This window comes from Castanea sativa, chromosome 5 (assembly GCF_040712315.1).
Source record: "Castanea sativa cultivar Marrone di Chiusa Pesio chromosome 5, ASM4071231v1".
Lineage (NCBI taxonomy): Eukaryota > Viridiplantae > Streptophyta > Magnoliopsida > Fagales > Fagaceae > Castanea > Castanea sativa.
Window position 1 is genome coordinate 50,642,509 of NC_134017.1, and position 23,538 is coordinate 50,666,046.

At 34.1% G+C, this 23,538-nt stretch overlaps 1 protein-coding gene, 1 long non-coding RNA gene, 1 other non-coding gene and 1 pseudogene across 4 annotated transcripts; all 4 read right to left on the minus strand.

The window, feature by feature from the left end:
• Window positions 1–3,743: 3,743 nt before the first annotated feature.
• Window positions 3,744–4,864, minus strand: LOC142635366 (uncharacterized). Its single transcript, XM_075809535.1, has 3 exons — window positions 4,596–4,864; window positions 4,302–4,493; window positions 3,744–4,020 (listed from the first exon to the last, which is right to left on the minus strand). Exons 1-3 carry the CDS (start codon window positions 4,862–4,864, stop codon window positions 3,744–3,746), a joined length of 738 nt encoding a protein of 245 aa, XP_075665650.1.
• Window positions 4,865–5,613: 749 nt separating this feature from the next.
• On the minus strand, window positions 5,614–15,790 carry LOC142635367 (protein SRG1-like; annotated as a pseudogene).
• LOC142636888 (uncharacterized) lies at window positions 10,680–14,998 on the minus strand. 2 transcript variants are annotated; one of them, XR_012844423.1, is made up of 4 exons: window positions 14,910–14,998; window positions 14,317–14,388; window positions 13,509–13,577; window positions 10,680–11,063 (listed from the first exon to the last, which is right to left on the minus strand). It is a non-coding gene; the product is annotated as an uncharacterized LOC142636888 (long non-coding RNA). The 2 variants fall into 2 exon arrangements; XR_012844422.1 differs by lacking the exon at window positions 10,680–11,063 and adding an exon at window positions 12,025–12,158.
• Window positions 11,878–11,971, minus strand: LOC142637729 (small nucleolar RNA Z223). The gene has a single exon (XR_012844855.1). It is a non-coding gene; the product is annotated as a small nucleolar RNA Z223 (small nucleolar RNA).
• Window positions 15,791–23,538: the final 7,748 nt, after the last annotated feature.

Here is a 23,538-nt window from a genome sequence, read left to right on the forward strand (position 1 = left end):
GATGTCATATATTGTTATTATATTAGATTAGGAGCGATGTAAATAGCTATATGGCAGGAAGGGTACTTTGTAGCTTTTAATGTTGAAAGAAAAAATAGAGTACCTATAGAAGTATGGTTACTCTGCCAACAACAAGATATAAGTGACAAGTACTTGTAACTCTAGCTTCTGCATATGGCCATGCTAGTTTTGTTTCTTTCGGTTTGATTGACCCTTCTCAAGCCAATTCCATCTCATGTATTGTCGTGAGCCTGCCAATGTTCAAAACTTGTCCAGCTCCATCATTAAGTTTGGCAGTATTAAGGGAATAATGGGCTGGCTATGGGATTGATATATTAAGAATAATATTGGCTTCAACTATATATATTAGATTGATCAAATAAATATTATTAAGCCATACTGAAGTTTCATGAATACCTATGATTATGTTAATGGGAAAACCTGATTAGGCAGCAATATTTTAAGTCCAAAAATCTGATCAAAGCTGAAAGTGAACTTGAGAGTTACGTAAATAAATGTAAAATTTTGGATATAGCAATATTGTCTAGGATAAAATTGTTTAAGTGTGAAAATAGATTTTTAAAAAGGAAATTGTGTATTGATGGATCTATTTTTGGTGTTGCTAGGTTCTAATTCTACTGAATTGTTGTAATTCAAGGGAGGTTGATTTCCTTTATATTTGCAACTAAGAGATAAGTGGTGTTTGCTGATTTTAGGAGTTTTCTCAAACAATGTTGATTAATTAAACTATTTCATATCAAGAAAATATGTCGTTATTCTATATATATATAAATAGATATTTTATAATTGCTTGATGTGCATATTAATTGTTCATTTTATGAAAAACTTGTGAGACAACCTAAATTTATTCAAATTTGTATGTGTAAATATATTCTTATATTTTTGAGAATTATGAATGGATTATTTTTGTGAGCATCTTGAATGAATTATTTATGTGAGCATCTTGAATATGTGTTGAAAACCTATGGCAAGTCGTGATTAAAAGCTCAGTATTGTGTTAGTCCTTAGCAAAGGACAATCATATTGCAGTTAGTCCTTAACAAGGGATGGTCCCAGAAAAGGGGAGAGTGCACATTTGGTAGCTCCTTAGCAAGGGAGTATACTATTGAAGATCCAAAAAGGAAGTTCCTTAGTAAGGGAGTACACCTTTAGGTTCCAAAAGAACCATCCTTAAGAAAGAGGATGAAAAGGAGGTTCCAATCCCAGAAAATGGAATAGCACAACCCTGTCAACGGGGCGTAAACGTTGACCACAAGTAAAGTCTAGGAAATTGTGGTTGTGATGGTATTGATATATATATATATATATATATATATATATATATATATATATATATATGATGGCTCACTATATAAAGATTTTTATTTCTTTTATATGAAATATTTTATGATAAAATATTGATGAGGTATGAGTAATGAATCGTTGTAAGAATTTTTTTTTTAAAGGTTGTTCCCACACCCCAATGTTAGTGAATTTCACTTATTGAGTTATCTCACCTCCCTTTATTTCCCCTTACAGATACATTAGATGGATTATTGGAGTAGAAATTCCTGGAAGTCAACAGTTACAAATTATTTTGTGGGATTGAAAATTTTATTTTTACTTTTATGATATTAAACATTGTACTGGAGAATTTTTTTGAGGATGTTTTAATTTTTGGTGGATTAGAGCTCTGATATTTGTGATGAAATTTTAGGTTGCTGGATTCTTTTATTTAATATTTTTACGGATTTTTCAGATTAAATAGAGTTTTATTGCTTATGATTTTTTGGGGCGTTACATAAACCCCACACAATATGTTCTAAGCATCCCAATTGCATATAGAATATCCAAAGTGCACAACAATCAATTATACATCTACTTCCATAACAATTACATTTGCACAAGACTATTAAGAAAACCAGAATTTCAAAACTTTACCAACTTAATTTAGAAACTTTAAGCATACTCATATATTCACTCATATATACAAAGCTCATTGGCAGCTTTCATGTTCAACATAGGAAATTAAACTATCAATTTCATATATCCTAAAGGAGAACTCTCTCAAATTAAAAGGTGAATACAAGTGAATTCGGTAAAGGGCATATAGCCATAATGGTTCCTATTCTCATGTACAAATGCAATATAAATTATTCATATATATACCATGCCACGGCCTTATGTACAATCCTAACATTCAACTCAAGCAATATGTGTCGTGCAATACCAAGGAAAGAAACCAATTATTGTTATGATCAGTATGAAATCCACGCAAGGTCCATCCTTACAAATCAAATTAATCTTTGCACATATTACTTAAACAAAGCCCATCAACTCCAGCCCTAATTAAAGAAAATACATAACTGAAAATCTATTGTGAACCCTAAGAATTTTAAGGTTAGAAGCAAATAATCCTACTATTTTCTTGCCGAAACTTAAATTCTTGGAAGGGCTTGAGCTAAATCACCTTGCTTTGCAAATGTTTTGGTGAGTAATTAAGGAAAATAGAGGAATTTCTCCTTTGATATTGCTGGAACCGAAGTATGAGAAGTAGAGAGCTTAAGAGCTTGTGTTTCTAGTTCTTCCTTAAGAGGAATGAGAGCGGAATGAAGTGAAAATTCTGGTTTGTTTGACCGGCTAGGAGATTAGTGGGGTGGGGTTAGGTGGTTATTAATGGCATTGCCACAAGTCTCATATGCATGGCAAGGAGGGCAAGTGTTCTAACAAGATTGGTCCAAGTGTTGGTCTTTGGGTTTGAGAGGATAACATGTGTCGAATTTCAATTGGTTGCATGTATAGGTGAAATTACCACTATATCCTCCTCTTGACTACCTATTTACAACCTTAACCATGTTATAATATATCAAGCATCATACCTAATTACTATATACTTATGTTAAGTTATTTTGCTATGTTACCACATACATTCATATATATATATATATATAACATAGGTATTACATTATTGTAACTTATATACCATACCATTAATTAAGCATTTTGTCTTGTAACTTGACTTTTAAACTAACTTGCTTAGGATTAAAAAGTTACTAAGTATATATCACTCATGCTAAATTACTTTAATATCCTAATTGGTGCGGGGCACCACATCCTCCCCTCCTTAAAAAATTTTCGTCCTCAAAAATGAAGAACATACCTCCATCAAATAGATGTGGATACTTTTGTCTCATATTTTCTTTAGTTTCCGATGTAGCTTCCTCTATGGACTGACTCCTCCACAACTCCTTAACCAATGGAATGGTTGCATAGGATTTGATCTTTCCAATCTAATATCTTGATAGGAACTTCTTCATATGATAAGTCCTCTTGAATCTGATGAGGAATATACTCCAAGACATGTGCAAGGTTTGGAACATCCTCAACCTAGAAACATGGAATTCATCATGTACCTTAGATAATGATGGAGGTAATGCTAGTCGGTAAGCAACTGGCCCAATCCTTTCCAAGATCTCAAAAGGTCCAATGAAACAAGGGTTCATCTTGTTCTTCTTCCCAAAACTCATTACATCCTTCATAGGAGAAACCTTAAGGAATACATGGTCTCCTACATTGAACTCCACTTCCCTACGGTGACTATCTGCATAGGTCTTTTGTCCACTTTGAGCAGTTTTCAACCAATCCCGTATCAATCAGATCTTATCAACTATGATTTGTACAATCTCAGGACCCTATAGTTTTCTTTCTCCAGCCTCATCTCAACATATTGGTGATCTACACCTTCAACCATATAGTGATTCACAAGGAGCCATCTTAATGCTGGCATGATTGCTATTGTTGTAGGCAAACTCAATAAGCGGCAAATGATCATCCCACTTGCCTCCTAGATCCAAGAAACAAGCCCTCAGCATATCTTCTAATGTTTGAATGGTACGTTCAAATTGCCCATTTGTTTGAGGGTGCGATGATGTACTAAAGCTCAATTTAGTCCCCATGGTTGCTTGCAGGCTTTGCCAAAAATGCGCAATGAAACGGGGATCTCTATCTGAAACAATAGACCTAGGAGCTCCATGCAATCTCACAATCTCTTGTATGTACAACTAGGTCAGCTTACTAAGAGAATATTCATCCTGATAGGAAGAAAGTGAGCTATCTTTGTCAATCTGTCGACAATCACCCATATTGCATCATTGCTTCGAAAGGTCTTAGGCCATCCCACAACGAAATCCATGATGATGTGTTCCCACTTCCATTCCAGAATAGAGAGAGGCTATAACAGTCCTGCAGGCCTTTGATGCTTAACCTTTACTTGCTGACATACTAAGCACTATGATACATACTTGGCAATTTTGGCCTTCATGCCACTCCACCAGAAATTAATTTTCAAGTCCAGATTCATCTTTGTACTACTAGGATGCACTGTATAAGGAGTACTATGAGCTTCCTCCATAATCTGCCTCTTTAACTCTCCAATTGCTAGTACACACAATCTAGTGCCATGCTTTAGAATACCATTCTCATCAATATGGAAACTAAGAATTGTTCCATTCATCACTTTACCCCACAACTTGCACAAGCTATTGCCTTCCGTCTTTTTTCTTAACAAAGAGAACTAGTGCACCCCATGGAGATACAATGGGTCTAAATGTCTAATAAACCCCTTGTCCAGTAACTTTTGCAGTTGCGCCTTCAATTCTTTTAGTTCTATTGAGGCTATCCTATAAGGAGCCTTGGAAACAAGGCTTGTACTAGGTAAAATATCAATAGAGAACTCAACCTCTCTATCTAGTGGTAACCCTAGCAATTCCTTAGAAAAAACATCTGGAAATTCTCTTACTAGTAGGATGTCTTCTAACTTTTGCTCGCTAATCTCAATATCAATCATGTAGGCCAAATAACCCATGGCATCTTGGGTGGGATTTTTTTAGAGAGCAATATTGAGGATTAAATTCTTGCATCTCACCATGTCACCGCTTGACTCTTTGCTTAAATTAGCTTACACATTCAACATTTTTTAGACGTAATATCATAAGTACAAAGCTTAACTATAAAATTAGTTGTAACTTTAGACTATAATCTTACTCAATATCTTTTAATGGGAGGTGAATTTTGACAAATTCACTATTAGATTATATCTTCTTCTTATATCCTTCATGCTTGCAAAATTTTAAAAAATTAAATATCAATAGCTATATTATCAATAAATTATTTAAATTGCAAATTTTTATAAAATAAAATTATGCATAAAATATAAACTTATAGATTATATAGTAAACAATATGATTGACACTACACTTGATATGTGTAAAGAGCATAAAACCATGCAATTCAACAATTAAAATTCCAAAATAAGTAGTAATGTTTATTTTATTGAGTAAAGTTGTAGTTTTATGCTATAACCAATTTTGTAGCTAAATTTTGTTCATTTCACAAATAGAAAAAACTATAAACCTTCAAGAAGAGGGAAGTCCTTGCAAGTTGTAACTCCAATGTCCCTTATTTGCTAGTCTTTCAAACAGGATCATAATTAACGAATATATTACAGAAGTTTCTGCATTTTATTTTTGTAAATATTAATGAAGCCACTGAATTTTACTCTTCATGAATCATGATTTAATAAAAATTCTTGCAACTCACCATTTTGCTACTCAACTACTGCATAATTTGGCGATCCAAAAAGCAGGTGTTGCCCTCCCCATTTTTCTATTCTCATGAAGTCAAGATCTAACTTGCCATCTAGTTTTCGAGCAAAAAGATCCTCAAAGTACTTCTCTATAGAAACTGTTCAAAAATTTGCTGGGTTGTCAGGGCCACTAAGGCAAGGAGCAGGACCCAGTTCCGAGTCTAGATTGGAACTATGAAATGTAGCAATGGAGAGCCTCTCATTTGTAGAATTTCCTATTGCTCTATGCTCAATGCTTCGATATATGCCATTGCTCACAATCTGCAGGATAAACAAGAAAATTTAATACCAACGTTTACTTCATTTTTTATCAAAAAAACTGATGTTGTAGTGGATGAGCAAGGTCCCATTGGGAATAGAAATGTAAACTTTAACATAAAAGAAACAATATTCCCAACTTGACTCAATTCGGGACAATGTTTGAGTTAATTGATGAAAGTCATGAGTAAAGTTTCTTTAGTCATATCTTCCAAAATAGGAGTCTGGTGATGCTCTTGCCGAGTACAACTGATTCCAGGACCTAGAAGAAACCACACAATATGCAAGAATAGATAACTAAGTGATTCATATTGATGAGATAAACATCCTCCTAGCCCACTTAGTTTGATCCAAGACACTGCGTTGCAGACATAGTTTCCTATAGAGTAGTTGCTTTCTAATAAATGAGTGGAATGGTAGTGAATGCATGAAAACTGGCTATAACTTTAATCTGGAAAAGTTCCAAACTTTCTGAATATTCCAGTTGACCAAGTAATATCATAATACACATTCTTTGGCTTCTACAGCTGAAGAATAGCAAAAAAGAAGGCCATTTGTCAAATTCGTTTGCTTCTACAATGCTATTCAGATAACTCATTTGTGGACTAATCTTATAGGTTTCGTTTCAGGGATTAGTGAAGCAGTCTTGGACTAATGAAGTTAAGCTATACTATAACAACATCAAAATATATTAGTACCTCCATGATACCACCAATATTGACTATAAAAGCATTTGCAAGAGGTTTAACAGGAACCCAATTTCCTTCCTTCCGGATCTGGAGGCCTTCGGTTTCATTGAGCTGAAAAACAACTGTCAGAGCATCAGCATCGGAATGAGGAGTCAACCCAATGGCCTTATCTGGTTCAGGGCATGGAGGATAGTAATTCATTCTCATTGTCTGAACTCCATCAATAAACAACTCTCTCATTTCCTCAGCATCCATCTTCAAAGCTTTAGCCATATAACCTAAGATTGTCATGGCCAGCTTCTTCACTTCTATAGAGTACGTTTCCAAGGTCTCTCTGCATCACAAATTTGAAGCTGAACTAAAATTGTGTGTGTTATACCTAAAACCAGTGTTTCCAAATCAAACCAAGAAGGTAGAAGGAGACCTGAACTCTGGTGGAAGCTTGTCAAATAAGTCAACCCTCCTTATATTATGTGGTCACGTAGTAAAGAACATGTCTGACCAGTCTAGCTTCTGCTCGTCTGACACCACAAAGAGCTGCCCAAAGCCCTCTTGATGGTTTGGCTGCTGCCATAGCTTCTTCTTTTCTTCATATGGAAGTTTGAAAAAACTCTCAATCTGTGTCCGGAATTCTTCCAGCAATGAAGTACTAACTCCATGATTTACAACCTACACTGACAACAATTGGATTGCTAATGATTCAATATATGTCTGTGTGCTCGCCTTAAAATCCAATAATTCAGTTTAAAACTATAAAAATGGAAGCATGGGGCAGGGAAGATCATCAAATTTGGGAAAAAAAAAATTAACCAAAAAAAGTTCGAAAATATATGCTCAACAGTGCAAGAGACTAGCAGTAAAATTTGAAAACATGAACAACTATCAACAACTCAAGGACTGGGAAATACAAATAAAGGCCCCTAATTGGGAAAGGAAAAGAATTCTCTCCATTTCATGGTTCAACTTAAATATTACAAATTTAAAAATGTATCTAGTCTCACGTCATTTAAAATTTTTAAATGGTTATACATGGTTAGATTCAAAAAATACAATCTTAGCCATGAAACGGATTGTCTCGTCTCCATTTCGGTGGAAATAATATCTTACGGTAGGAGTACAGTAAGAATCATCACATGTGCACAATTGAATTACCATAAAACCTAACAAACTGAAAATGGATTTCATCCTGGGTTGTATGGATCCTATCTAATCCTACCTGGTGCTTTATTTTCTCTCTCAAATTCCGATCATTTCTATTTACAACCATAAATATTGTAACTACCTTCTTTGACGTGAATAACTAACTTCACATAAAAGTAAAAACATTGCAGCCCACCCAATAGATTAGTATACAGCAGTTTAATATGTCTTTTATGAGAATGTACCATAATTTTTTTAGAAAATTTAAAATATAAAGATGTCATGTTACATATGAAAGATTGACCCAACTCAATATAAAAACTAGGAACGTAACACTTCAAAGAAATAGTTTCTTCATTTGGCGAATGTATGAAAATCATATTTCAGTCATGAAAAATCGTTGGGACAAGGCTGTAGTGCAATCAATACATATATACCTGGAAGAATCCCCAGTCTTTGCAAGCAGATCCACTACAACAAATTAGACTTTTTTCAAGGGTCAAAACCCCTAAAAAAAGTATTAAAAAACCTTGAAAGAAGTTATTTTAAGAGTCCAACCGACCCTTGATAACCTTTGAAACATATACCATCGAAAAAGAAATTTTGAGAGCCTTCGTGCCCCTCAAAACAAGTGCTCTAATCTTATTTTGAGGGTCAAGAGACCCTTAAATAACCTTTTACCAAGGTTTAAAAGATTTATACTTATAACCCTTGATAAATAAGGTTATTTAAGGGGTCTCTTGACCCTCAAAATAAGATTTTATTTTATTTAAAAAAAAAAAAAAACCACAATCATGCACTATATATATATATATATATATATATACACACATTCATGTTGAAACTACCATATTGAAAAAGCATAAATCATAGTAAAAGATAATAGAACAACGGGAAGAAAAGTTAGACATGGTAGCAAGTGGTGGTGAATTGATGCCAACCATAAACCTGGCAATTGATTAAGAAAGCGTAAAATAAGAAATTAAATGGCTGCACAAGAACCCAAATACACAAAGTGAGAAGTATCAACAATCCTATATGATCAAACAATCGTTAGGGGAGAGAAGCATCTATAAAATCCCCTAAGAAAATTTCAATATACTATAGCTTTAACAGACACACAGGTCTAGGCCTATCACTTATCAGTTTAGCAAAATCAAAAACAACACAAATCCCTCAATGATTTGAAAGTCCACTATGCAGCAACAATGGAGAACCACAAGAAATCATTACTGGGAACTGGGAACCTGAAAGGCAGATACAATATCATAAGTATGGCCTTGAAAATGACCAGTCTGCAAAAGGGGGAAAAAAATCAAAAGAAGATACGTATATCATGCAAATAGTAAACAGTTCAAAATATCTATAAAGCTGCCATCCAAATACCATTAGGCACAAATAAGCTTCAGAATAATTAAAATATCTAATAGACATGTTATTCCAGTATCAAGTTACATTTCCACGCTAAAAACATCAACACAAAATATTTGTAGATTCAAGATAGATTTGGATAGGTTAGCTTTCGTGCAAACAAACCTGGTCAACCTTATTGGGGTTCAGTGCCCAATCTATCCTTCGATATGCCTTGCGAACTTCTTCACAGGAATTACAACAATCTAAATATGACTGCAGTGACAAAGAAGGAGGATGGGGGTTTGAATAATAAGTGATTTAACTATTTCTATGGATAGGAACAACTTTCAACCATAGTCACCAACTCTGCATAACGAAATCACAATGTACAACTTAAAAGATTTATTTTTTTGAGGTGGGGGGAATAAGGCTTCCTAAAGAAATGATATATCATTGATATCAAGTTAGAATATGGCTTTGCTTCTTCTTTATTTTATTTTTTTTTTTTTGTCCGGATGATTAAGACTTTGTAAGTAGTTCGACATTACACATAATCAAGCAAAGAAATATTGCACAAACTTGAGCCCAAACCATAATAAAAAAATTAAAAAAAAATCTTAATCAAATAACTATCAACACTCTACATTCAACTACATTTCTATTACAAAGTAATTAGCTGGCATTTATCCAGTAATCCTTAAGGTAATAGACTCATATCATACAAACAACTTCCAACAATATTTTGAATTAGCAAAAAGGGTCCAGACAGACAACTTTACCATTGCAGCACCATAGCTGGAGCCACAGTGTGTCTCATAATGCTCGAGCCTGCCACAATGTCTCTGTAGTGGTTTTTCAATCTGAATTGGCAGAAAGAACATAGATGGAAGCAGTTTCGTCATCGTCACATTCACATGGCAAACGTGGACATTGAGATTTCTTATTCTATTAGTGTAAAGTTGCATTTTGTAATGGTGTAAAGTCATTAGGAAGTCATATTATTTGAGTCTTATTTACCACAAACTAGTCACTTAGAAGAGGGAATAGCCAACCTACTATGCTAACTACACAACATTAACCTTTTTTTTCCTATCATCCACAATTATTCTAGCCCAGTAGTGTGAATGCAAAAAAGAGTTAGCACATCTTCCCATTGATCTATATATTTCAAGAGATGTATATCAAAGAGGAAAATTCATGTAGAACTTACCATACTTCCCAACGATACCGGCCTTCTTGGTTCTCCTAGTCTGCATAACATCAAAATGATCAAGACAGAAGGTAAGGCACAAACCATGAAAAGCAAGAATTAAAAGGCAACCAAGAAATAGTCATTTTCTTATCTATGATTAATATCAACCAACAATAAACGCATCCATTACTGGTAAACAGGAACAAAGAAACAACACTAGAATCAAAAGCTCAAGGGAAAAAAAATATCACAGTGCTATTACTCATATGATAAAAGAAAAACTCCAAAAAATTATGAAATAAGTCATCTCACTACATACAAAATCAGTCATAAATCACACAGACTAGATGGCAACACATGTTTTCACAAAAATAGGACAATAAAATAGCAGCCTAGGATATCAAACTACAAAGTAGACCCATAAAACATTATATTTTTCGTTCACATGGATTTATATATAAATATTTTAGTGAGACCCCTAAATTGTGTCTCAAAAAATGGAGACGTAGATATTATGTACAAAAATGGAATTTCAAATTCAAACTCCAAATATTTTTTTGACAAAGATAACAACTTAGTGTAAACAACTCAACAAGTCAATCCAAATTTATCCAATAGTACTAAAATAGTCACTAGCTTGAGTTAATCTTCATACCTTAGTGATCACTACTAGATTGGGCTGATTGCAAGGTGATATAACTGAACATCCGCATCACCATATTGTCATAATGTGCTCTTTGTTCAGCCATTTGACTAGCTTGTTGTACCTCAAAATGTCTTCTTTGTTCTACCATTTGAATAGCTTGTTGTTCGAGCATGCTTTTGAGGTGCTTTACTTCTCCTTTCAACTCTGCATCAGCCTCTATTCGTTTGTGTTCAGATTCTAAGCGTTTTGTTTCAGATTCTTGGAGTCGCTTCTCAAGATCATACATTCTAGATGAGGAGGAACCCCATAACATGGTAGGAGTGACTCCAGCCCCATAGCCACGAACTCGTCCATGACGCTCAGGTCCAAACACCTCCACAAACATTTGATCTTGAGATATTTGCAATGCCCCCTCATTCACTTGAGTAGTAAGATTCCTCAATGCCACCTAAAAAGAAAAGTAACTTGCAACAAAACCACATATAAATATACTATCTATATTAATATAATTAGAAGATTTCATACCAATGCATCTTGTGTTGATTCATTTACTGCGTACCCATTAGCTTGCTCAAATTGTCAGCCTGCTCAGTGCATTTTTTTTTTTTTTTGGATAATTTGATAATTACAAGGAGGGAGGGGAGATTTGAACACGCCAAAAGGTGCCAACTAATTGAGCTACAAGGCTCTTCGTAGGATATTTTGAAATTTAACAATATACTTAGTAGCTTTCATTTTGCCATACTTTAATAAAAACTATGTTTTAGGTGAACATACTCAGTAAGTAGCTTTAGATGGTCGAGCAAACAACCAAAGCAATCATAAATATAGCAATATAGATCTGTTAAAATCATCATCGAAATCTATCAATTGGGAAATAATAGATTTAAAAACAAGTTATACAAATTTGAGAAACAGTTTTCAAACAAGATATCTTAAAGGTGTATTGTGTATTTAATGGCTCAGATCATAAAACAGCTCTATCAATCAAGAATTTTCTGAAGCAGAACTGGCATTTAAAACTGAAATTTTCATCATCACTGCCAATTTATCAACAAACCTCACATTTTGCTAAATTGAAAAATGTAATTGATAGAATCACATACACCAAGACCGCTCTTCTTTGGACATCTCTTGCAGTCAACACAATTCACCCATAGAATGTCACTTCCTGTGTCAATTTGCACATAATAGTCTTTTGGAGGGGACCCAAGCCAAAGTTTGGCAAAGTACAGCCTACAATAATCAAGTAAACCATATAAGCATCCAAAAGACAAAATGATGAATATGTCTTTTTTTTCCTGCTAGGTGATATTATATGTCTGCATTGTGCTAGTAAAATAGTGTGATAGAACACACAGAAATTATATTTTAAAATTTTAAAAAAGAGTCCAGTATTTTAATATTAGAAACCAAAGATTTTCAGTCAGTTAGGCCTTAAGCAACTACACAGATCAACCATGCCAAATTGTCTATTTCTATCTGCACCACCAATACAGCAGCAAACAAAAGATTTCTTTTATAATCATTCTTTCAAATTATTTAGGTAGGAGATAAAGGAAAAAATGAACTGAGTTATAGATGGTACTAAAAAGAAAAAGAATATATTGACTATTACATTCAAACAATAAAAGCCAGTGCATAGACAAAGGACCAGATGCTACCAACTCTTAGTACTTTTTTCTTCTTTATAAGTCAATTTGATGCGTTGAGTTATTACAAGAACAACATCAATTCTAAGCGCAACCTACTATCCGTACCATTTTTATCGTGTATCAATTATAACTTGTCAATCCTTTTTTAAAAAAAAAAAAAAAAATTATCCCTAACTTTATTAAATATGACAAAGGAATTGAAAGAGGTTTACCTGTCCAAGTTTGGCGTTAGGAACTTTATTACTCAATTCTTTTCTAAACTAATACGGTTGGAATATCGACACATGAGCATAAGATACTAAAGAATATTAACTTGGCATGCATATCCCTGGGTAAAAAAAAATGAATGTATAAAATGATGATCAGAAGATTTGTTTAATATTTTAACATAAAAATATTTATCTTTCCATAGCTGGAGTATGCTCTGCATTGAAGTTCTGGTATTTCCTAGATACCATCATATATATGAAGATTCAGTCGCTCACAAATAAAAACATCTTGACCCTCATCAATATATTATGCCAACTCTAGCGTCATTTACTGAAACCTTTTATTATGCAGAATAAATCCCTCACAAGTATGCCCAAAAAATAAATGAACCACCAAAAAAAAAAAGTAAGAAATTTTTCTTCCTACAGAACGGGTATGCTTTGAGTTGATACTCCTAATTGTACTAAGTTTCGTCATATAAATAAATACATGTTTGCACTCTCTAATAAAAACATCTTGTTCTTTATCAACAGATTATGCTAGATTTCAAATTCATTCCCTTGATATCTTCAGTATAAATCAACTCTTTAAGGTAACAGCCAAAGCATTAAAAAGGTGAAATAAAAAATTAGTTGACAAGTTCCAATCAAAAGACACATTCAACCAAATTCAATTTTCAAAATAAGTTTAATAAAAATAAGAAGTTCAAGGTAATTTTCACCTTGGGGGTGGAGAAGTTCTTTTAGATTGTGAAGGTGGAGTGCGACCTCTCCTAGCTACTTCAGCAGGACTGTGAAGATGAAAACGCAAGAACAAAGTAACATTAAAATAACAAAAAAAAAAAACATAGAAATGTGTATTGCTTACAATGAACATAAACATAAGTTCATAAAAATCAATGTGTTGGAAATTTATACGGATATGCATGTTGAGTGTATGATCAAAACTATCTGCATTGCTTCAGAAAATTGCAGGAAAAACCCCTGTAAACTAGAGACCCACACTCTCCTTTCCCAGCAATCAACTGCTCACCTACTTTGTAGTTTTAGTTCTTGCCGCTAACCCCTAACATGCTTCCCACTTTTACTATACATTATGACAAACATTCAACTTATGCTGTCTGCTTTCAAAATCTCAAGTATTCATATCATAACTTAAAAATCCAACTTTCAAATGTGTCTTCATACAATTCCTCAGCAAACAAATGGAGCCAATGTCCACTTTTAATGATAATCACGCACCAGGTGGGTCTTAAACCAACGACCTCACTCTCCATCTACAATGGCAAAATACTAATTCTACAAACCATACAAATATAGGCCAGTTTTCAGGCTACGTGTGAACTGGGAATGAGGTGTTTTTTCTAATTCATCCAAATTATTTATAATTTAAATCCATGGGTCAACACACTCATGGGTTGCATACTAACACTTAAATCTAATTCATCCAAAGCAACTGAAAAATCCAATTACTCCAAAACCAAATAAACAAATACACATTTCGTTCAACACACAGATAAAGGAACTTACAGCCTAGTGAGATCCAAGTAATTAGTCACAGCAGTAGGGAAAGGTCCAACGATCGAAATCGCGTAAACTTCTCTGCAAAAATTGAATCCAATTTAGCTCAAAAACAAGCTCCTAATTACACAATCACATTCTACAAAATTCGAATAAAAAAAAATTCATCAAATTGTGAAAATTCCAAAAAGAGACAAAGAAAGAATCAATATTAACATAATTCTATAAACAAACACACACAAAGGTTCAGATCAGTTTTGTATGAAGTGTGGTAAAAGTTGGCATTAAAAAAATCACACAATCTGTTAAAGTTCACATAATCACACTCTTTCTTCTTCTTCTTCTTTTTCTTTAATTTTCTAGTAGGTTCGAGAACTATAGCTTAGGAATCACAATGAAAAGAGGAACACCTAGCATTTGATTTGACAGTTATGGAAATTTTTAGTGAGAAATGAAACCCTAGATCAATCGCATTACAAGTACTAAAATGTGAAACGAAATGGAGAAATGTGAAACGAAATCATGGGGAAATTGATGAAAAAGTGTGGGTAAACCAAAAAAACAAAAAAATCAAAGACGAAATTAGGGTTTGTGATTCGTACCTAATCGGAGCTGAGAAACGGTGATCGTCTAAATCGGCAGAGAGATGAAGAGTCACAAAATGGAGATGAACTCGTACCTAATCGGAGCTATGCGAGACGTACAAAATCGATGATCAACGAGCTCTATGAGATCTCCATGATCGACGAGCTATGAGATCTCCATGCTCTGCGATTTCTAAGCTTTGAGAGTGATAAGAGAGCTGTGTTTTGTTAGTTAATTTGTTTTAAATTTATATAATATGAGTTCTATAATAGATGAGGTGGCACTTTTTGGACCGTAGATCTTTTTATTCAAACAGATCCAAACCCTTAACCGGAAAATTGGAACTCATATCATATCATATCTATAGTTTTAAATTTAGTTGTGGGCTTTTTGCAAGGGATGAAAATTTTGTTGTGGGCTTTTTTCAAGAGCTGAAAAATTTGTAATATTTTACCAAGGGTTGTTGGCTGAAAAAATTGGTGAGTTTTTTTTTTTCCCATTTATTTCATGGGTGCTTTAACTTATTTTGAGGGACCAAATAACATTTGAAATAAAGTTTAGTAATAAAGCCCTCTGCATTTTTATTTATAGTTTGTATCGACAGATTTTAGTAAACCCTCGATAAAAAAGGGTTGAAATAACTACACTTTGTTGTAGTGAGAGTGGAGTCTATCCAATTCAGAATTCATGTAACCTTCAACATCCATCCAATCTCTCAACATCAATAAGTGGCACCACCGATGGAAGTGATGAGTGATGAGAGACAATCAAAGGGTCCTCCTGATCATCTCTCACGTACCTTGCTGGTATGTTAATGATGGGCTCCTTGGTCAGCTCCTGGACACTAGGAACGTACTATTATAGATTTTCCAGGAATTACTTCTGTTATTGACTCCATGGTCATGCTGTTCTAGGATTTTGGCCAATAGTTGAAAGTTAAAGACCAGAGAAAGAGAGAACAAAAGAGAATTCAGCTCACCTCAAAATTTCTTCATTTCAAAAATTTGTAAAAGTTTGGAGCCGGTGTCATTTGCTGACTTCGTGGGACACATTATATTTTATTACTCCTACATTGGATCAATCTACAAATTGGACACACGTGGTCTTACAAGAATTTTCTAGTATCTAATAGAAATTTGTTGATAAATAGCACTAAAAAAAATAAAATAAAAATGTAGAGTTGTATACCATACAATCCGCAAAGGATTTGATACCACATAAAAATTGATGTGGCGCTGTCAGCAAAGGCTAAATTGGAGGCTTATCAGTGAAAAAGAAGCAATATGGGTCTGAACTCTTTTACTACAAATAATTTACCTAAGCCCATAATGAGTCTGGAGTGTAGAATTTGGAAGGCTATCAAAGTGGGCACTCATGTCTTTATAAGAGGCCTGAGATGGGTTGGTTGGTTTTAAGGAGTGAACCCCATGTCAAATATTGTTTGGACTCATTGTCCAGATTGGGCACTATCAGGAACCTGTTTCCTAGTCCCATAGGCCCAAACCAGGTCATCTCTTGGTCCAGAATGTGTTTTTCCGTGGATCTATTTCTATTTTCTTTCTGCCTTGTGTGGGAGGGATGAAATGAATGGAATGGATTGAAAGAAATTGTCTGGAATATTTGTAGGATAGTATACAGTCCACCAGAGAGGACTAAGCCGCATTTAGGTGTACTGTCTTATTTCCAAATAATGTTTAGACCATGATTGGTAACATGTATAAAATATGGATGTTCTTATAAAATGTGGATATATAGTGTATACATTTTACATAGGGTGTGTATGGTGTGTTTACACTATTAATGCAAAGTAATAGTTTTTCATAATATTTTCCTTTCAATTAACTGATATTTTCTTTTCAAATTTGACCATTAGGCTCAAATCCAAGAAGGTATTTGGTATCAATGATACCATGTCAGCGGTATCAAAATCTAATAAGTATGAGACATGTCAACAAAATATAACTAACCTACTAACAATATTTTTTTCAATTATTAGTAGGTTAGTTATTTTTTGTTGACATGTTTCTCGTTTATTAGATTTTGATATGGATGACATAGTATCACTTGATACAAAATACTTTTTTCTCAAATCCTTGGCTAAATAGAAGAAACAATTACTAACCAATATGGCCAAAAAACTTTGGATTGGCAGTTGAAATTGAAATTACCCTTCAAATACATGTGTTGGGAAAATTCCATTTTGAATAATGGCATCGCTATCTTTTAGGCCCATCAAAAAATATAAAATAGAAACCTCTTAGTGTTTTTAAAATGAGACATAACAAGTCCTTAAGAAAATTGTTGAGTTTATTTAGACCCCTTAAACCACAATTGGATTAACCTAGTTAACAAGCCAAGTTATTACTTAGTCCAAATTCCAGATCTAGGTTAACACAATCATATAATCATATCAATGCAAAGTGCGGAATATAAAAAACACAAAGATATGATGACCCAGGAAAACCAAACCGGTAAAAAACCTAGGGAGGATTTAACCTAGTTATTCTTAAGGTAAACCTGAATCCACTATGAAAGAATCGAAGTATACAATAGCGACTTAGACCACTAACATCCTATTGCTACCCACCAGTAGAACTTACTGACACGACCACGTGCAAACTCAGAGACCACGGACTCCTTCTTTCTTGGATTCTCCAGCAAGTACAAGCACCCCCGCTTGTGTATCTTTAAGCTCTTATGGCAGCAACTAAATGATCATCAAGTTCTTGAAGCAATCTCCATCTTGATAATCCTAAGCTTGTGTGAAGACAAGCACCTCTCAGATCTCACAAGAGATTCACACAAACAGCAATATGAGCAACCTCAAAAACGTGACTAAGGTTTGCCTTTTATACCTAAGGCAAAACATAAAACCTTACACGTCATATTGGCTTAGGGCTGAATTGGAAAATCTGCAGAAAAAACAATCTACACGACTTTCGATCGATCAAGTCTAATTCTCGACCGATCGAGTCAGACAGAAATGCACAGTAACTTCTGCAGTTAACTCGATTCCAACTTTACATAAAACACATACTTTGAGCAAGTCTAAAACACAACTAGACACCTGCTTTGATCATGGTTTGCCAACAATACATATTAGAGTTCTAATACATTAGTTCCTAAGTACTTAGAATGTAACACCCATATTTTTTTTATACCAATTTAATTATTATACTTAAATTATAAAAGAAGCCTACAATTAAATGGATTAAATTGATCTGGGCCTAAGATATTAAAAGTGAGATATATATTTCGGAATATGAAGCCCAAGTGAGGTGACATAAGTATATATATGGGTCTTGTTAAGCCTTAAAAAAAATAATTAAATAAATAAAACCCTAGCTTTCTTCCTCTTTAGTCACACGTGTATTTTGCTGATGGGGCATCCTTTTGCTTCAACCGACTGTTGAGCTTTGCTTTTCTTCACTGTGGCCGTGAGATTGGAGTCTACAGGTATGGTTTATTCCCACTCTTATAGGAGGCGTCTCTTACTGGTGTACCTGATAGAATAATCAGGCTACTCTATGGTTATTTTAAAATTTTATATAGCCTTGTTAATTTCTCCACCATCTGTCATGCACCTACACCCTTATCATTGTCCAATATATACCCAGCAACATCCTTTATGTCTTGCGGCATCAAAAGTTATGAGTCATTTATTAGATGAACTAAGATATGTAATATATGGCTAGAGAATCATCCCACGTTTACAGGGAGGAATAGTGCTTGAAATTGCTTTAGTAGCTAATAGGACAATAGGCATGACTTCATAAAATCTAACCTATCAATATATTAAATGTAGAAGGACTTTTAGGCATACATTCTGATCTCATCAACCCCCATTTATCCTTATATCATGGGAAAGGATGTCCTAGATTATTATTATATTAGAGTAGAAGTGATGGATATAGCTACATGACAAGAAAGGATGTGAATTGTAGATTGATGAGATTTCGCTTATTCAACCATTTTAAAGTCTTGAATATTCATGACTATATCAATGAAAAAAAAAAAAAAGTTTTGGCAGCAATATTTTTTAAGTGAATAAATGAAAATTTTTGGATATATTAGTATTGTCTAGGATAAAATTGTTTAAGCGTAAGAATAGATTTTTGAGAAGGAAATTGTGTATTGATGGACCTATCTTTGATGTTGCTAGGTTCTAATTCTTCTGATCTATTGTAATTCAAGGGAGGTTGATTTCTTTTATTGAGCAACTAAGAGGTAAGTGGTGTTTGCTAATTTTGGGGGTTTTTCCAAAACAGTGTTTGATTATTAAACTATTCTATATTAAATAAATATGTTGATATTATATATAAATTGATACTTTATAAATGCTTGATGTGCACGTTGAATATTCATTTTATGAAAAACATGTGGGACAACCTAAATTTATTTAAACTTGTATGTGTGAATATATATTTATATTTTGAGAATTATGAATGGATTATTTATATGAGCATCTTGAATATGTTTTGAAAACCTATGGCAAGTCGTGATTAAAAAACTTAGTATTGTGTTAGTCCTTAGTAAGGGACAATCATACTGCAACTAGTCTTTAGCAAGGGACGGTCCCAGAAAAGGGAACAGTGCATATTTGGTAGCTCCTTAGCAAGGAAGTATACTATTGAGGATCCAAAAAGGAAGCTCCTTAACAAGGGAGTGCACATTTAGGTTCCAAAGGAACCATCCTTAAGAAAGGGAATGAAAAGGAGGTTCTAGTCCCAAAAAGAAAGGGATAGCACAACTTTGTCAACGGGGCGTAAACGTTGACCACGAGTAAAGCCTAGGAAATTGTGTTTGTGATGGTATTGATATATATATATATATATACACACACACACTATGATGGCTCACTTTATAAAGATTATTATTTCTTTTATATGAAATATTTGATGATAAAATATTGATGAGGTATGAGTAATGAATTGTTTGTAAGAATTATTTTTTTTAAGGTTGTTCCCACACTCCAATGTTAGTGAATTCCACTTATTGAGTTATCTCACCCCCCTTTATTTCCCCTTACAAATACATTAGAGGGATTATTGGAGTAGAGATTACTGGGAGTCAACAATTACGAAGTATTTGTGGGACTAAAGATTTTATTTTTATTTTTATTTTTATGGTATTAAACATTGTACTAGAGAATTATTTTGAGGATGTTTTTAATTTTTGGTGGATTTAGAGCTCTGACATTTGTGATGAAATCTTTAGGTTGCTAGATTCTTTTATTTAATACTTTTATGGATTTTTCGGATTAAATAGAATTTTATTGCTTATGATTTTGGGGCGTTATATAGAACCTAACAAACTCCCCATTTGGCAATCCATGACAAAACACAATTAAAAGCTCAAAGATTACAAAGAAAAGCCCTTTACAAAAAAAATGCCCATTAGAACAAATCCAATCCTAACTACTATCCATCAGTTGCAAGTGTAGACAGCAGCTTAAATGAATCAACCTGTATATTTCCTGAAACACTAAACAAAACACATAAACGTATGTGTGGAAAATATAAGTAAATAAACATAACATTCTTGATTTCACAGAACACAAAATTATAGACAAAAATCAATGATATCAATGAATAACTCATAATCATAAGTAACTCATAATCATAAGTCTATAAGCAGTGAAACAAAAAACAATATAACTCCCCCTATCATGAATACATCAAGAGCCAAAAACAAAAAATACACAGTGAAGCACCTAGATACAATCTAATCTCCACAAGCTCTTAAGCTCTCCAAAAACAAAAAACTCCCCCTAAGATATACAAACTCAATCTACTCCCCCTTTTTATGACGGAATGCTAAAGAACAAATCAAAATCCATCATCAAAAGGAGGTGGCTAAAACAAGCGTCTAAGAAGCGCCAAATCTACTCACAAAGCACGGATCTCGTACAGAATGTCCACCAAAATCTGACCATGAGCCGCCGCCCAAACGGTCACGACAAACTCCAACGTACGACGAATGTCAAAGTCATCTGAAGTCAATGGCGGAGGAACATCAGCAGTAGTATCTCCGACAGGATCAGCAGGCTCCTCACCCGAAGGAACACCTATAGAAGAAGAAGGGGGAATGATACTAGAAGACTCAACTCGAAGGCGTTTAGAGCGCTCTCTCATCTGAGCAGCCCTCTGCCTAAGGAAAGTGGCACCAATGGGAGTAATAACATAAACAGGCTCAGACACGGGGAAGTCGAACAAACCTAAAACAACAAAATCCAATGAATGAAAATAGGATGAAAAAGAGCATGAGTAGTAGAGGAACTCCTATACACTTCGTTCAAAGAACGAAGAAATAGATGAGGAAAACTAATAGGAGCATCCGTAACCAGAGCATACAAGAATGCACATCGCTCCAAAGGAATGGTGTGCAGATGCGAAATAGGCCACAGGGAATGACACGCTATCCTAAAGATAAGATAGGTAGACTCGGTAAGCTCAGCAAAAGTGATCCGAGGATTAGAACCCCACCAGATAGAAGTACCAGTGATGTACGACATGATGTCGTCTAAGGGAGGAGACACAGCATAGGGGTAAACAGGATGCTGAACAAGAGGCACCCCTAGAGCATTAGCCACTACCGAAGGAGTAATAGTATACTCATCACCACGAATCCAACTCCTCACAAGAGTGCCGGAATCATAGGGGTGAACAGAGAGGTTTGAATAGAACTCTCTAATCAAGATGGCTGGAGGAGGAGCATCAAAATTCAAAAGAGACAACCAGCCCTGGCACTCAAAATTTGCCTAATGGCAGGATCAATCTCATCTAACAGAACCCTACGCTCAGCCCAAATCTTTCTCTTGGTGTTAAGATTCTCAAAAGTCTCTTAGTGCTTTGCACTCAAGAACCTATCACTCTCAAAGGAAGGGTCAGAAGAAGAGGTGGATGACTTATTGGCTCTAATCTTCCTAGGCATGGTGCTAGAGTAATAAACAGAGACATAAGAGAAAGAACAAAAAAAAAACAACAAGGGCAAACTGCAAGTTAGCACAACAAAATAAATCTATATGATGCATGTAAAAAAATGTCATGATGCATGCTCTAATGCAATGACAACAAGTTCTAATTTAAGTTTAGAATTACAAAATTGGCTTGACCATAGAGTTTAAAACAAAAACAAAAAAAAACTCTAAAATTTTTAAAAACCACTTGTAGAATTTTACGCAATTGACCAATTGATCATAACACAAGGTAGAAAACAGTTTATAATGATCAATTACATCAAATCAACAAGCCCATTTCATCAATTCAACCTAAATTGAACAAAATCCCCAATTCGGAACAAAACAAACCCTAGAATTTTCAATTCTTCATAAAACACCAAATTGATCAAATTAAACATTATGGATCATGATTATAGCATTATAGGACAAAAACCCATCAATCGATTTCAGAAAATAAGGCTTGAATTATCAAAAATTCCAAAAATTGCTTAGTCCGAAAATATCCCTTAAAATGCATGAATTTATGCATGAAACATGAAATAAAATGCAAAATGAATGGTATAAAGGTCTTACCGGCCTTTGGAGAGAAAAACCTTGCAAAAAGAACATAGGAAAATGACAAAAAATTGGATGGTAGCCTTGACCGGTTCGTATGGAGAGAGAAAAATTGAAAAACTTTTTAAAAAGTGGATGAACACGTGAGAAGAAAACTCTTTTTAAAAAGTCTTCATACGATTTTTGATCGATCGAAAAACAAATTCGATCAATCGAAAATGCTTCAATTGATCGAAAACCAATCGAACACCGATCGAAACAGACAGTGTCTGACCAAAAATTTAATCGCAATTTCGATCGATCGAAAAACATGTTCGACCGGTCGAAATTTTGGAAAACTCAATTTTTGAAAAAATAAAGCAAATTTATGCAGAAACTCCTCAAAGCATTGAATTTTATGAATAAAATGCATGAGTATGAGATGGAATACTTTTCAAAAACATAAGTTTTGAACCCAGTTTTCCAAATATATAGATTTTCCAAACATTTTTCTTGAATTCTCAAGCATTAAAATGATTTTGCAAAATTCTCAAGGCATTTTCAAACTTGGTTGGTCAGACCAAAAACACACACAATAACATGTACAAAGTTTAACAAAGAGTAACTTGTATAGTGTGTGCAACTAGCAAAAGCTTGAGAAACATGTAAAGTGATATGTAAGTAAAAATCAACCACAAAGTCTCCAAAATTCATCACAAAGAATGTAAAAGAGACTATCACCGAAAGAGTTACATCATATAACTCTCACATCTCCTAGATCATAAACTTGTAATCATGTAAGTTTCTTAAGTTTGCCTTATATTGTACACACAGATTTTAAGATTTTTAGAAAATTATTAAATAAAAGCCGGGATAATGTACACACCAATTTTATGTATTTGATTTTTGCATTAAGTCCAATAATGTACACACCAATTTTAAGCAATTAACCCGAGGCTACACCTTATGTTCCTTTTTTTTGTGCATGTGCTACACTTTCTCAAGCACAAAATCTTATGATATGCACTAAGGTGTTCATGATTGGCTAGTGAACAGTGGTGAGATGGTTATTTATGCCTTTCTCAAAAGGATCAACTCCGTCAGTCAAAGACTTGTGACTTCAAGATCACGACAAAGTAGTCAAAAACTAC